General features: G+C 51.6%; 1 protein-coding gene across 1 annotated transcript in view; it reads right to left on the bottom strand.

Moving 5' to 3' along the window:
• Positions 1–13476, bottom strand: part of SLC39A11 (solute carrier family 39 member 11) — a 90852-nt gene that overhangs the window by 58726 nt on the left and 18650 nt on the right. Inside the window, exon 4 of the mRNA XM_086624148.1 lies at positions 6238–6382. Within this exon, the coding sequence (XP_086480274.1) occupies positions 6238–6382 (145 nt within the window). The remainder of the gene's footprint in view (positions 1–6237; positions 6383–13476) is intronic.

The following is a 13476-nucleotide window of genomic DNA, read 5'->3' as shown; positions in this document are numbered from 1 at the left end:
ACCAGGGACTTCAGACGAGGAACCCTGCTGCGTTCATGGACCTGGCCAGCCCTCTCTGCTCACTAACTTCATGTTTCTAGGCATGGATAGACCCTACAGCAAACGGCAGAGCAGGAAAGCCACGTCCTCGTGCTGTTAAATCTGTGCCTGTGTTGACAACAGCAGGGTGAGAGGCTTATGGGAAAAGCCACTTCACAGACAAAAGCCCTTCCAGCTCTTGGGTAGCGTCTGAACCCTTCCATGCCCCGTGCACAGCACGGGGCATCGCTGCACTGCGCATCCTCCACGGCAATACCTGCAGGGCACAACTCAATCCCCCACCGATGCCACCAGCACTGGTGTACACCGAATCCCTAACAAGCTAATTTTGTGTCGGCCTCTTCCACCTCGGAAAGCTGAAATGCCACCCGCAGGTCCCACTGAAGGGTCTTCGTCTTCAAAGGGAGGTGATGGAAACAAGGCTGTAGCTCTCCTGCAACTCTAGTAGTAGAACAGAATTAAAGAGAGAAGCCTGCAGCTAGGCTAAGCCCTTCTGGCCACGTTTCATTTAGGAGGACACTGGATGAAGCCCAGGGAAGAAGAACACATTAACGAGAAGCCATGAAAGATAACACTTGCAAAGAACAGCAGGAAGCAGTACACGATGCCAAGAGCACATTTCACAGGAGCAGATGTCATCTGCAGAGAGGGATGTCTTTTCCTCTCGGCACAGCACTTCTCCCTGTCCAAGCGGTCGTGAAAGCAGCAAGTGTGGAGACAGCTCATGCCTCTACGGGCAGATGAAGCAGCTGTCTGCACCTCCCAGCAGCTCTCACACTCATTACAGCACTGTTCAACTGGGAATGAAGCAAAGGACAAAGCAACCAAATGTTATGCCATGCTTATCCCGAGGAGCTGTTCCTCAAGTGCCCCCAACCTCCAACAGCCTTCCAACTCAAGCCTTCTTCTCATCGAAGGGTCTGACAACCTTCCAACTCAAGATTTCTCCTCCTCTTCAAAAGGCAGCTGAACTCTTCAAAGACCTACCACTAACCACTAACTCAAGAGTATCTCAGGGAAAAAAAAAAACAACACAAAACCAAAACCAAAGTCCACCCAAGGAATTTGGAAGTCATTTTGGCAGTGCTGCTGCAGCCTGGTTCTCCTCCTCCTCCTCCCTATTAGGAATAACATAAGCACCGCAATGTGTGAAAACAGGCTCTGCTCCCCGGCAAGGTGGAAATGAGCAACAGCAAACAGATGGGATATGCGACACAAAGATCCCATCTTGAGAGCCCTCGGGATGGAGAAGGGCAGTCCTGACACAGCACCTGTCACCCAGAGCCAGGGCTCTGTCCCAGCAGGTCACGGGGTGACATTTCCTTAGGGTCAGGCTGTCTGGAGTTGGAAATCCGAATGACTTCCACCCAGAGCAACCGCCTGAACTGGGTGGTTTGTTTACTGCAGGCTGTGATAAGTGTAGGTGTGCAGAACTGGGTCCTCTGCAAATATATCCAAAACATTTTTACACACATTTTGGAAAGCGAAATAATAATAAAAAAAAAAAGACGTTTACGCCCGGTGACGACAACAACCAAGAGTAAAGGCGAACGAACCACCAGGCTGCATTTAACCCTGTAAGGTCAAAACTCCTAATCCACGGAGTCAGGCTGCGACCAGGATAACGGGGGTACAGACCTAGGTGTGAAGAAGACATTTCATCAGTTTATGAGGGATTACATGCCCTGATTTCACTTATTTATCTGAAGCTCTGTGTACATGAATTCACATTTAGTCATAACTATAAAAAACCAACCATGGAACCCAGCCTGACAAGGATGGTCAATAACCATTTGAAACATCCCAGAAAGGGGCATTAGGATGTTTTTAAATCAATACAGACGTTGCCAGAGGCGTTCGCCATCGAGGCTGGCTATTAAAACTCAAAATGAATTGATGCCTTTTGAAAGCAGCAGTTTTCTGGACCAAGCACAGCGCGAATGTGTCAACATTATTACAAATAAAGTTGAAACCATCCAGAACTGGTGAAGAGCCCATTTTGCAGGAGGAGCCTCGCGTTATATACGTTGCAATGAGTTAATGAACCTTTCGGATGCGCGCGCGGGGCTCCGGCTGAATATTACCCCAATGAATCACGACGGGTTTCATGGCTGGAGAGGCTTTATACATCATCCCTCCTTCATGGCCTCTGCTTCTGCTCAGGGAAGGAGGGAACAAGGAGAAAATTTACAGGGTAAGTGTCAGCAAACCACTCATGCTCTTATGATGGCAACTGGCCATTTCTATGGAGGAGTTTTCCCCTTGGCACCAGGGCAAGGCTGTGGATCAGAGGAGCCTGAAAAGCTGGAATCAGGCTGGACTTTCTGAAACCAGCCGGTACCGTAGCAATAACAGAGCAAAAAGTGAATTTTCTGGCTGCAGGGACACAACCAGAGACAGAGGCAAACCATACCCATACTCTGCCTGATGCGCCGGTACCAATTCCACAGCTCAGCTCACACACCCTAAGGGGTTTTGCCTCTTCTTTTATCTCCCCAGCTCCCTTCCTCCCTTTCATCAGTTTACTACATCATTACAGGACTTGAACCGCCTGGGCACTGATGAAAGAGATGCTGCGTGAGCCGGGTCTGCTCCCTCCCCGTGCCATCCGCTCCAGCAGCCCCAGTACACGGTAACTTCCTTTGAAGGGGAAAAATAAAGCACAAATGGAGAAAGAATGACAGCCTCAGGAAGGAGGTAGAAAATTAGAGCAGAGGCTGAGTGATGCTGCTGAAATGGGTCCAGAGGGTCTCAGGCAGCGCGGCAGGACAAACCCACACTGGGTCTGGTGCCAGTGGTGCCCCGAGCCCACCCACCTCCCCTGTGCCAGGGGCTTCCCCGGCTGAAATGCCGCCCAAGCCTCTGTGACATTGCAGCTGGCTTGATGCAGCCATTCAAATTTTAGGAAAAAACCACAAATTCTATGCAACGAGGTTTCTCTAAGATTCCCCCAAACCTCATGGCTCATTTAAATAAGAAGTTGAATGAAATTTCATTTCTTGAGTACGCTATTTCAAACACCAGTATCTCTTTCCAATTACTAAGCCCATCCGGATTTACGTACCGAACATCTATGCAGGAACGCTGCAGCACCATTTCCTACACCACACCCTGCCAAAAGTCAATCCAGACATCAAAACGAACCCAGATTCCCCTTAATAGTGTCAGTGACTTCACAGCGCTGGCAGCGCTGCACGTGCCCCTGGCACAGACATCGCTGAGAAATCCCATGCCCCAGCACACCTGGGAAGCATCTCCTTGGACACGAGATCTCCCACCCGCAATAGGGTGGTGAGGATGTCGAAGCAAGAGGGGAGGAGGCTGCTGGGGAGCATCATTGCGTTCCCACTCCGTGATCTGATTTGGAGCGACGTGAATCAGTTGGCACCAGGACACGACGAAGAACCAACATGCCTCGCTGTTGAATAGACAGTTTGTAGGAGCGTGAGTCACGGCTCAGGTTTCGAGGCGCGATGCTGTATGTAAATCCTTTCGGAGAACTACCCAAGAACACCGCGCACGTAGCTACGATTCCGGGGGTCAAACCTGGCCTCCCGGCCCCGCAGCCCGCGGTGACCCTGCTGAAACTATTTCCACGGGTTTTAATGTCTACGGACTCAATCCTTGGGGCCACAGGAGGAGATTTAGGGACCAGGGCAGCCCGCAGCCCCCACAGCAGGGAGGGCACAGCCCGCAGGTCCCTCCACGGCTCCGGCGAGGGCTCCACCTGCACCCAGAGGAACGAGCAAACCCTCCTCAGCCTTATCCCAACCTGTTCCAAGGGAGGCAGAGAAACACGGATTACGTCCCTTGCCTACCCAGATATATTAAAGACACGTCTGGGTTCTCTCTCATTTGCAGTAATTAAAGCCGAGTGATTATCCTACTCGTCAAATACCGAGTCTAGACAGACTCTTCACTGCAATTCATACCAAACCCACCCGTACTCCATTCCACATGGATACGTGTGCCTTACTTCCCGCATCCACGAGGCAGCCAGCTGTTAGTAACTCCCAAAAAAACCCAAAAAACACCTCGTTTCAATTCAGCATCGATGCCCACGCTGGCACGGTGGCAGCAGGCTGGAGAGGAGCTGGAGGACAAGGGGAGCAGAGGAGGGAGAGAGGGGGCTCCCAGCCCCGTCCAGATGGTACTGTGTTCCCTCGCTCCCTACAAACAACTCACAAGCGATGGGAAACCGAGGGATTTGGGATGATGGGGAAGAACAGAGGCACCCAAGCACGCTGCTGACTAGGGGGAAAAGCGGAATGAGAATTTTTTTCCTCCCAACAGAGTAGATAAAGGATAGGTTGAACTATTACATTTCCTCCATCTCCATTCCCACAGGTTTAAAACAAACCTTCTCACTTACTTAGCTACAAGGATCCCACCGCCCCGGCGTGTCCGCACAGTCGCTTCTGCTCCCGACCTCTCACGCAGCCACGTTAAATACATGTTTAAATCTCCAACAGCAAAGACCTCAGCCACGCAGGGCCCTGGAGAGCTGCGTGTTCACACGTTCTCCAGCCACCCCTGTCCCAGCTCCCCTGCTCCTCACCACCATCCCCAGGCAGCAAAGACAACTGCAAAACAAGGCAGCGGTGCGCTTTGGGATTTTTTTTTTTTTTCTTGTTGTTTTCACAGCTTTAGCGATTTTCAAACATGTAAATATGAAGGAAGGGTCAATGATTCAACAGTGATTAAGTCTGAAATATTCCACTTACTACCCATTAGACTTCGAAAATACCCATTATGTTTCCAGAGCGTTCCCCAGAGTGCAGCCAAGCAGTACCCAGAGCTGGGGAAAGCTGCCTTCTTGGAAGGCTTGAAGTATCTTGTGAAAATACTGAGTTCATTTCCGTAAGGAAAAAATAAAATAAAAAAAAAATAGCAAGAGACAACAAAAGAATTAATGTATTGTAGATTCTTAATATCATTTCCCCAGAGAGAGAAAAACCAACAAAGTCTAACGGAAATCTTCTATTCTCAAAACCATTTGCACTGTTATTGTTTGCAACTAAGAGAAGATGAAAACATAAAACTCAGCAGCTTAAGTTTCTGAAAATCGCAGGGCTGCCCACTTTTTTTTTCTTGAAGAATAAAATTAAATTGCACCTGGGATGTAAAGTTTCCACCTTACAAAAATATCTAAAACCTTGCAACAGCCTTCCAGCCTGCACAGCTGGAGCAGGCTTTAAGGTTGCACTTGCCCCAGGAGCTAAAAGACATTCAGGACTCAAAGCCCATTGAGTCTGGCAGAAAACTTCCTTCCATCTCTCTGGAAAAACCCAAGCGGGTATTTCAAGTCCTGAAAAATCCTGTGGATTTGAAACATTTTATGAAACATGCAATTAAGCAGTGCAGTTAAATAACGGAGCCTGATTTAGGCAGCTAAGCACTATTCTTTGTGAAAAGAAGGATCCTTCCTTCATCTCAGTCTGCTCCCAATTGTACTCAAGATATCATAAACTGCTATTTCAGTTTCTCTCCAACTAAGAAAAAGCAGAGGAGCAATAAGATTAATTGACTAAATTACATTTTCTTTGTCTATTGAAAAGCTGCTGTTAAGTAGAGGAATAGAAAACTGCAGCCAGGCACAGGGGTGGCCACCACCCGTCCCATGTCCACACCCTGGGCCTGGGGAAGCCTGATGAGGTTCCACCACCTTGACTCAGAAGTTCTTTCTTCAATGTCTATTTAAGGAGGAAATAGCTGCCAACAAGACGTTTTATTCCAGGCTTTGGCAGCTACAATCCTATTGACCTCCAAAACAAGGAGTGACAGCAGGACTGCCAGTCCTAGGCTGTAATTAGGGAGGGCCACCGAGGGTCAGCGTGGTGGGACACCTTCACCGTGGCATAACTTGGCAAGGGCAGGGTTAGCGCTCGCTGTGCCCACGCTGAAAATAAACTTATCTCAGGCTAAGCTGATGATTTCATTTCCCTGGTGAATGAGATATCTAATTATCAATAATTCACAGGCACAGGCAGATGTGCAAGTGGTTTTGAGAACTGAAGTAGAAACAGAAGTAATGATTCTTGGAATAAGAGCCAGCAGGGAGACAGATCCAGAGAAGGAAGAGAAGGTGCACTTTGCATGCACATGTCAAAACCAATCTAATTTCAATCACATACGTGACAGTTTAACAGGGGTATTTTCCCCGTGCACTCTGTGGCTGGTATATGACAGGATGCTTGCCTGGATGGAGCCCAGCTCTACCTATCCGGATGGACAACTCGCTCTCGTAGTCCAGCTGATGGGCAGATTCATGCTCATATTTTTCTTTCGCCGCTCGTTGGTCGCAGCTCAAGGCAAAGGCAGCGTGGGGGGGTCCGCTGAAACCCTGCAAGGCAAGAGACAAATTTAAGGCTTTTCCCACCCCTCCCCATCAGCCTTCTCCCAGCCCCATCCTCGGGGACTGCTCTGGCATCTGTGCGGTTGCGGAGCCGATCGGGGCACGTGCCACAGCAGCTTCTCAGGGCTGCAGGGACACGTGTCTTTTGGGTACCCCCCCTCTCTCTCCACACTGTCTAGACGTTTAGATTTAAACGTGCATTTCCAGCAGAAACATCAAGAACAGAGTTAGGAGGAGCTGTGGGCCAAGAAGCACGGGGCTAAAAAGGGAAAGCCAAAATTCAGGTGCATTAACAGCAGGAAATGCAATTCCATAAAGGCAGCTCCCTCCAAAGTCAACCTGGAGGAGACCAGCAGACAAGGAGGGACATTCACTGCCATCAGCACTGCTGAGCTGCTGGCAGAGGGTCGGGCTGCTGGGCTGACCTCTGCAGAAGTTTAGTTTGCAGCAGGGTACCGTATCTTTCATACGGATTGAGTTTGCAAGGGAAATAGTTCCTTCAAAATTGAACCCGTTCGAGCATCAAAGGGAACACAACGTTCACAACCACCCAGTGTTATTCCAGTGGGACTCATCCAGATGGCCCGATGCAACTCAGACTCACTTGGAATATATTCCTACACCACTTGTAACCTCCAGAAAGCAGAGAGGGACAGCCAAAACCAATGCTGTCCAGCGATGTGTGAAGTCCACAAGGAACAGGAGCAGACAGCCCACGGCAAGAGGGACCACGCTGCTCCCACCAGTAATTCCCTGCCACCCTGGACACGGCTTGTGAAAACCAGCCGTGACTCAAGGATGCACCAGACACTTCATCTGCATCAGCCAAAAAAAAGAAACAAACAAACACCAAAACCTGGCAAACACTGTTTCTGCCTTTCCCCCGCGGTGCCAGACACGCGGTAGAAAGGTGCACATCTCCGGATGTCCACAGGCTGCTCAAACTCACTGGAGATAGCTACAAAACCAATAGGAAACACGGGGTTAGAGGCATAACAGCACAGCTGAGAGAAGGGAACGTGTCCCACAGCAGCAGCTGTACGCCCTGGTGTAACCAGCTCTACCCAAAACACGGGGAGCGGGACCCCGAGCACCCGTCTCCTCGCAGGGCAGGGAACCGGCCCCCGGGAGCACCTGGAAGGAGGGTGTCCAGGCTGCACCCAGCATCATCAGCTGGGAACATGGGTGTAGCTGTTGGATTGATGGCAGCAGAATAAACGACCATACGCTGAACAGTCAGAGACGGTAACGAGAGATGCGATGGGTAAGGTCACATTCAACAAAAATAAAGGTTAAAGATGAATAACCAAATCGTCTAGTCTCCCATCATTTACATAATCTAGTCTGACCAGGGCTATTAATACTAATGACATATTTGCTATCTGCTCTCTACTGCAGTTGAATCAGAGTGCTTTCACCTCCGTTAACCCAGCAATTACAGGATGCACGGATGAGGTGCTCAGGTTTAAATCCCCCCCGAGACAAGGGAGACCCACCCCACCGTCCCTGCCCACGGGAGACACCGGCAGCTCTGCACCTCATCTCACCAGCAGTAGCTGGAAGAGCAGGTAGAAACACAAGCGTTTTCCAGCAAAACCTGGATGACATGACATAGCGAGGAAAGATGGGAACTTCAGCATCATGCCCCGACTCAGATAAGGCAGGAAGAGACCAAGGATGGAAACTCACAGGCTCACTCTGCTGCTGGTTCTTCTGCAGCGTGGTCTCCTGTTATCCAGGAGAGTCCAGCTCTGCTGAAGCTAAAAGGGTTTCATCTCTGGAAAGCGAGTAGCATCGCTTTCTGGAAAACACCAACCCAAGATGAGGCAAGGATGGAAATTTGAAGCTGCAGAAGTAAAGTCTCAACTTTAAGGACACAGGAAGGATTTGCAAGTGCTGCACAGGGCTCTCCAGCCCCGCTCCAGCTGCCAGCTGCCTCCCCCCTGCCACTGCTCTCACCTCGGACCTGGGGAACGCTGGGTTTTACAGAGCAGAAGCCTCTCCTTCCACGCAGCTCCTACCAGCAGATTATTCAACGAGCTACCAACACTGCAACAGCAGCTTTGCAGCTTTATCACCAGCGGATTCGTGGCTTTCCCCCAGCCCAGAGGCAGCTGCCTCTCCACGGGGTCTTGTCAGCAGAGGCAGGGCAGCGAGCCCAGGGCACGGCCAGAGCCCGCGGGGCTCTGCGAGTCACAACCACCCAACCAAGGGGAAAAGAAGTCACCCGTACGAGCACGAGCAGGCGGGTACCGTTCAGCAAATGCTCTTTCACCACCGCACAGCTGCATGGATGAACAAGCAAGGCCCGTGCAAGGTCAAGCCCACTTGTCTCAAGGTCTGCAGTCCTGATGAGGACCCTCCCACGGCTGTTTTCTGTGCCACCGTTCTCGACACATCAAACGTGGTACCCGCACATCTGCTCGCGCCGGAACGGAGGCAAACTTGAAGATATTTCAGATGCTTATTGTAAGGTCAGGGCACCTCCCTGTTGGGAGGCACAAATACGCAGCACCAGCAATTTGAAAAAATATGAGTGACCTTCAGTAAAGCACACAATTTATTCCAACTGTGATTGCTCTGAGTCATTTCAGCCCGGTCCCTGCATGAGTCCCTTAATTGGAACGTGTCGGTGGGTTAAAAAAGCATTAGAAAGAGAAGAGGAAAGTCAACCCACGTTAATTAGTTCATGCCACTAATTAGCGTTAACTGAAATAACCACGGGGGCTGATTATTTCAAAAAGCCCGATGCAACAAGAGACTTGGACAGCAAGACCTGTGGAGCTTGGAGGAAAACTATTCTGGGATGCGGGAGTCCCTGCCGCACTCGTCTCTGCTCGCAGAGTTAAAACAAAGGTCGTTAGATCGTCACGGCCCCGCGTGTGAAAAAATTGGTATCTGCAGACAGCAGAGAAGCACCCCACTCCACACAGCACCCGCCTAAACAGGCAGATCCTGCTTTTGTTACCCAAAAGCTGCAGCAATCCCAGATTAATCCACATGGAAATGTGCCCCTCTCCTGCGAGCATCTTGGCAGTGCGGCCATCACCCTGGTATCAGGGTATCGCCCTGGCATCACAGGGTAAAGGGGTGAAACAGGGAGGAGGCAGCAGCTGCTTGCTTTTAGACAAAGCAAGGATTTTGGATTGCATCCTGCTGCCCGGCCGACCTCTTGCACAAATCGCTGATTGAACCAAATCCAATTTTAAAAAGAAATGAAGAGCGAGTGATGTTTTTAAGAAACAATCTGCTCTTCCCCACCTGACCAATGAAGGAGAAAAAATTAATAAAGAAATCATGATGACAAAACCTGATGGCCTGGCCTTGGGTAGATCACTTGGTATCAAATCTGGAGGTGCTGCTTGTCTGGGAAGGTTGGTGACGCTGCTCTTCCCATGCAATATCTTACTGGTTTTAACCCAGCAAACGCCCTGGAACAGGCTCAGCAAAGCCACAGGAAACAAAGACCATAACACATCAACTAACGGCAGAAAGCACCTCAATGGGAAAGAGAAACAGAATCAATTTTACCATCTTATTAAAAAAAATGACATTAAAAACATTTCTAACTGTCCAGGAGCTAACACAGAGACAATAAGGAGTCATGGTTTCATGGTGCCCAGAGGCTCCCATTTCACACTTATTAAAAGAGAGAAAGTGATAACAGCTTGGAGGCTGGAAAGCGATAACAGAAAGAAAAGAGGGGTGGGCAGCGAGGAGAGGAAGGGGAGATGTTGCACGTCCCCAGCCCATCTCTGCAGCCCCCCCGTGCCCCCGGCCAGCTCCGTGCATCGGCCGCTCGCTCGGCTTCGCCGCTCCTGCACGGCTGCACAGAGCACAGCTCCGCTGGGGACGGACACGGAGCTTGTGCAGCAACGACGCAGCGAGTCCCCGGCTTTTCTGAGGCGGATAAACAGATTTATGTTAAACACATGAAATCGGATGGGATGGGAAGAGAGCTCCCTTAGAAAGCACTTTGTTATCCGAGAGCGCCCATCTGCATGTAAAACAACAAAATTTTGTTATCTGAAATAACGTATTGAGGGCTCGACGGTCCCAAGCGAACCTCCGCCGGATGCGAATCCCGGTCCGTAACCCACCGAGAGCCGACGAAGGCGCGAGCGACGGCGAGCTGCCCCGCGCTGTCCCATCCTCTGGTTTCACCTGTCGAGACCTCAGCCGGTCACGCTGCTCCTGAAGCCCCTCGGAGGGGGGTCCGAGGACAGCACCAGCAATCCCCAGGGAAGCCGGTGCCCCACGGGATGCGCCAAGCCCCCCCACAGCCCCACTCCCCAGGAAGCAGCACCCTGCACCAGCACCCCACCAGCCGAGGGTGCAGGAGGCAGGTCCTCCAGCTCACACCCATGCTTCTCGAAAGCCCTCCTCACTTCAAACTACATTTATTTTATAATAATTTTTTTTAAAAAAAAAAAAAAAGCTAAAACACCACTCGGCCACATCGCTTCCCATCCCAGCACCGTGCCGGAGCAGACACCGGGCTAGGGCTCCTTACCGAGGTTCCGTGGTGTTCCATGGGGACCAGAAGCCAGCGCTCGCCAGAAGAGGACAAGCAGCCGGGCAGTAAGGACGTGGTGGTGAGTTGTGCTGCCAAAAACCTGGATGCAACCAGGCATCCCACCAAAAAAAACCATCAGCCAGCTCCATGTTCCCCCAGCACAGCATCCCCAAAAGCGATGTGCCTTCATACCTCTTCTGGGATAAAAAGCATGGGTTTGGTCAATACCGACCTTGGATGAAGGGATGGGTTCAGGGAAGGGGACTTGCATTATGGTTTCCCTCAAAGCCAGGGATCACTGGCAATCCCCCACTCGAAATATTAAAATCAACAACTCAAGTGCAACTTTAAATACTCCATGTGATAAAAAAGGCCCTTCTCAACCCTGAAGTGGGTGCAGCCACAGTTATGATTAACAGCATCCAACACACAGCTCAGGGACGCGAGCAAGTTGCTCGTTTCAATTCCTGTGGTACCCTGCAGCCCCGTGCCCCAGCACAGCCCAGTCCAGCTGCTCGGGGTCGCAACAGGGTCCCACCAGCAGCACCCAAACCCCTTTGATCACACAGGCTGCACCCTCGTAAATTGGGAACACACCCGGGGACACCCAGCACGTCCCGGAGCACCGCTGCGGCTCCGGCTGCCAGTGACAGCCAGAAACCCCAAACCCTCAGTGACAAATTCCGACAAACGGAAAAGATTTGCATGCGGGAAGCATCGCATGAGCACTGGTGCTGCTGGTGGACATCAGCTGCAAATCCAAGCCAAGCCCTCGCCCAACAGGCAGGTCCCAAATGCGTCCTTGTCCCCCAACAACGCCAGTGGCAGAAGCAGCTCCAGAGCAGTGAGCTGTGGCACCGGCACATTGGCATCGCTTCCCGCACCAGTGATGGGGCTGGAAGGGAATCGCTCCTCGATGACGGCCGGAGCCCCTATGGAAATGCACCGGCAGTGGCTCGCTCAGCGCCTGGCAGGAGCGGGGTGACCCTGAGCAGGGGCACGGTTCAGCCTAAGAGCCAAATGACCAACCTGGCAACCACGATACCATCCTCATGAAACCCAACTTCCCAAGGAGGAACCGCCCCCGAGGGCCCAATCCTGCAACACGCCAACCACCACAGCCCTCCCCATGCCAGCCCCACTGCCTGCACCAGGACCATGGATGTTTTTCCCGGAGCCGTGGCAGGAGGCATGGGGAGAGGCCCGGGAGCTCCCCGCTTCCCACGTGGAGCATCTTCCATCTGGCTCCTCCAGCCCTGATCCTCCCCCGGCCCCGCACGCAGCCCTGCCTGCGGCAGGCTCGTAGCTATGGCAGCGCTGCCGCGGGAATTGGGAAGGAAAGGTTCATCCATAGACAAAGATTGCCATGTTTTGGCGGTGGATCTGCTCCGGCAGCGTCTCACGAGCAGGTCACATCAGGCTGGGAGGCTTTTCTGGTCCTGACAGTGCAGCTGGCAGTGACACACCACCAGAGCCTTCCCTAATAACTGCAAACAGGAAAGCTTAAGTGAATATTAAGGAAGGCTGGTATCAGTTTATCTGTAACTAATGTAATATTATCCCAAGTCCGTTTTATTCACTGCTAATTATCAGCCACTTTGATAACTCATAATTCTCGAAAATTGCAAACAGCAGCTTTAATCACCGGCCTCTGCTGACAAGCTGCGAGGGCAGCAGGAATAAATCACCTGTCTCCTGTGTCACCAGGAGCATGGGGACAGCCGGGGTGTCCTGCGGGGTGACCCCAGAGCAGCCTCAGCTACGGGGTGTCCCCTGGGAGCCGCCTCGTCCCACAGCAGCAACGTGAGATCCGTGGCAGTGCCAAAACCCACAGTGCTCATGAGCTGGCAGCACCAAGAACACCCAGAAACACTAAATCTGGTGACCCCAGGAAGGGAGGAAGGTGAATTTATCAAACCCCACCCCAAACCCTCAAATAAACCATGTCCATCCTCCAAAAGGAAGAAGAGGAACGCAGCCCCCGGCAAACACAGCCCTTCCCATCAGAGGCTGCTGGGGTACCCGCTCCCAGCTGGTGTAACAGCACAAGCTGCGTGTCCGAGGGCATCGCTGCTGTGGACCCCCTGGGCACAGGCCACCAGCCCAGGAAAGCAGCAGCTGCCCCAGACCCACAACGAGCCACACTCCGAGGGGAGCAAGAGACAGGCAAATCCATCTTTTTGGCCAAAGCAACGTTCATATTAAAAAGAAACGTACGGATTTTTGCCTCGTTGGCATGTTTGGGGCTTTCCAGGAGGGAAGGGGAAAAAACAACCAGCAGGAATGTTGCTGGCACCAGTGACCCCTGCGGCGTGGGGCTGGCCGAGAGCTGCCCGGGAGCAGGGAAGGCACACGCAATTCCCAGGCTCCTCGGAAACCCCGGAGCTTTGTTACGAAACGTGATGTTTTGCAATAGCAGTGCTGCCCGGGGCAGAAAGGGGGCCGTTTTTGTAACCTTTGCCATGGCAAAAACAAAAGCACAGGAGTGTTGGCGCTGCTTTTGCCACGCAACCTCGCAAAAAAAACCCCACACAAACAAAAAAAAAACCAAAAAATAATCAAACAA

This window comes from Tauraco erythrolophus, chromosome 20 (assembly GCF_009769465.1).
Source record: "Tauraco erythrolophus isolate bTauEry1 chromosome 20, bTauEry1.pri, whole genome shotgun sequence".
NCBI lineage: Eukaryota > Metazoa > Chordata > Aves > Musophagiformes > Musophagidae > Tauraco > Tauraco erythrolophus.
Note: the sequence above shows the minus strand (reverse complement) of the source record. Positions and strands in the feature narration are given on the sequence as shown.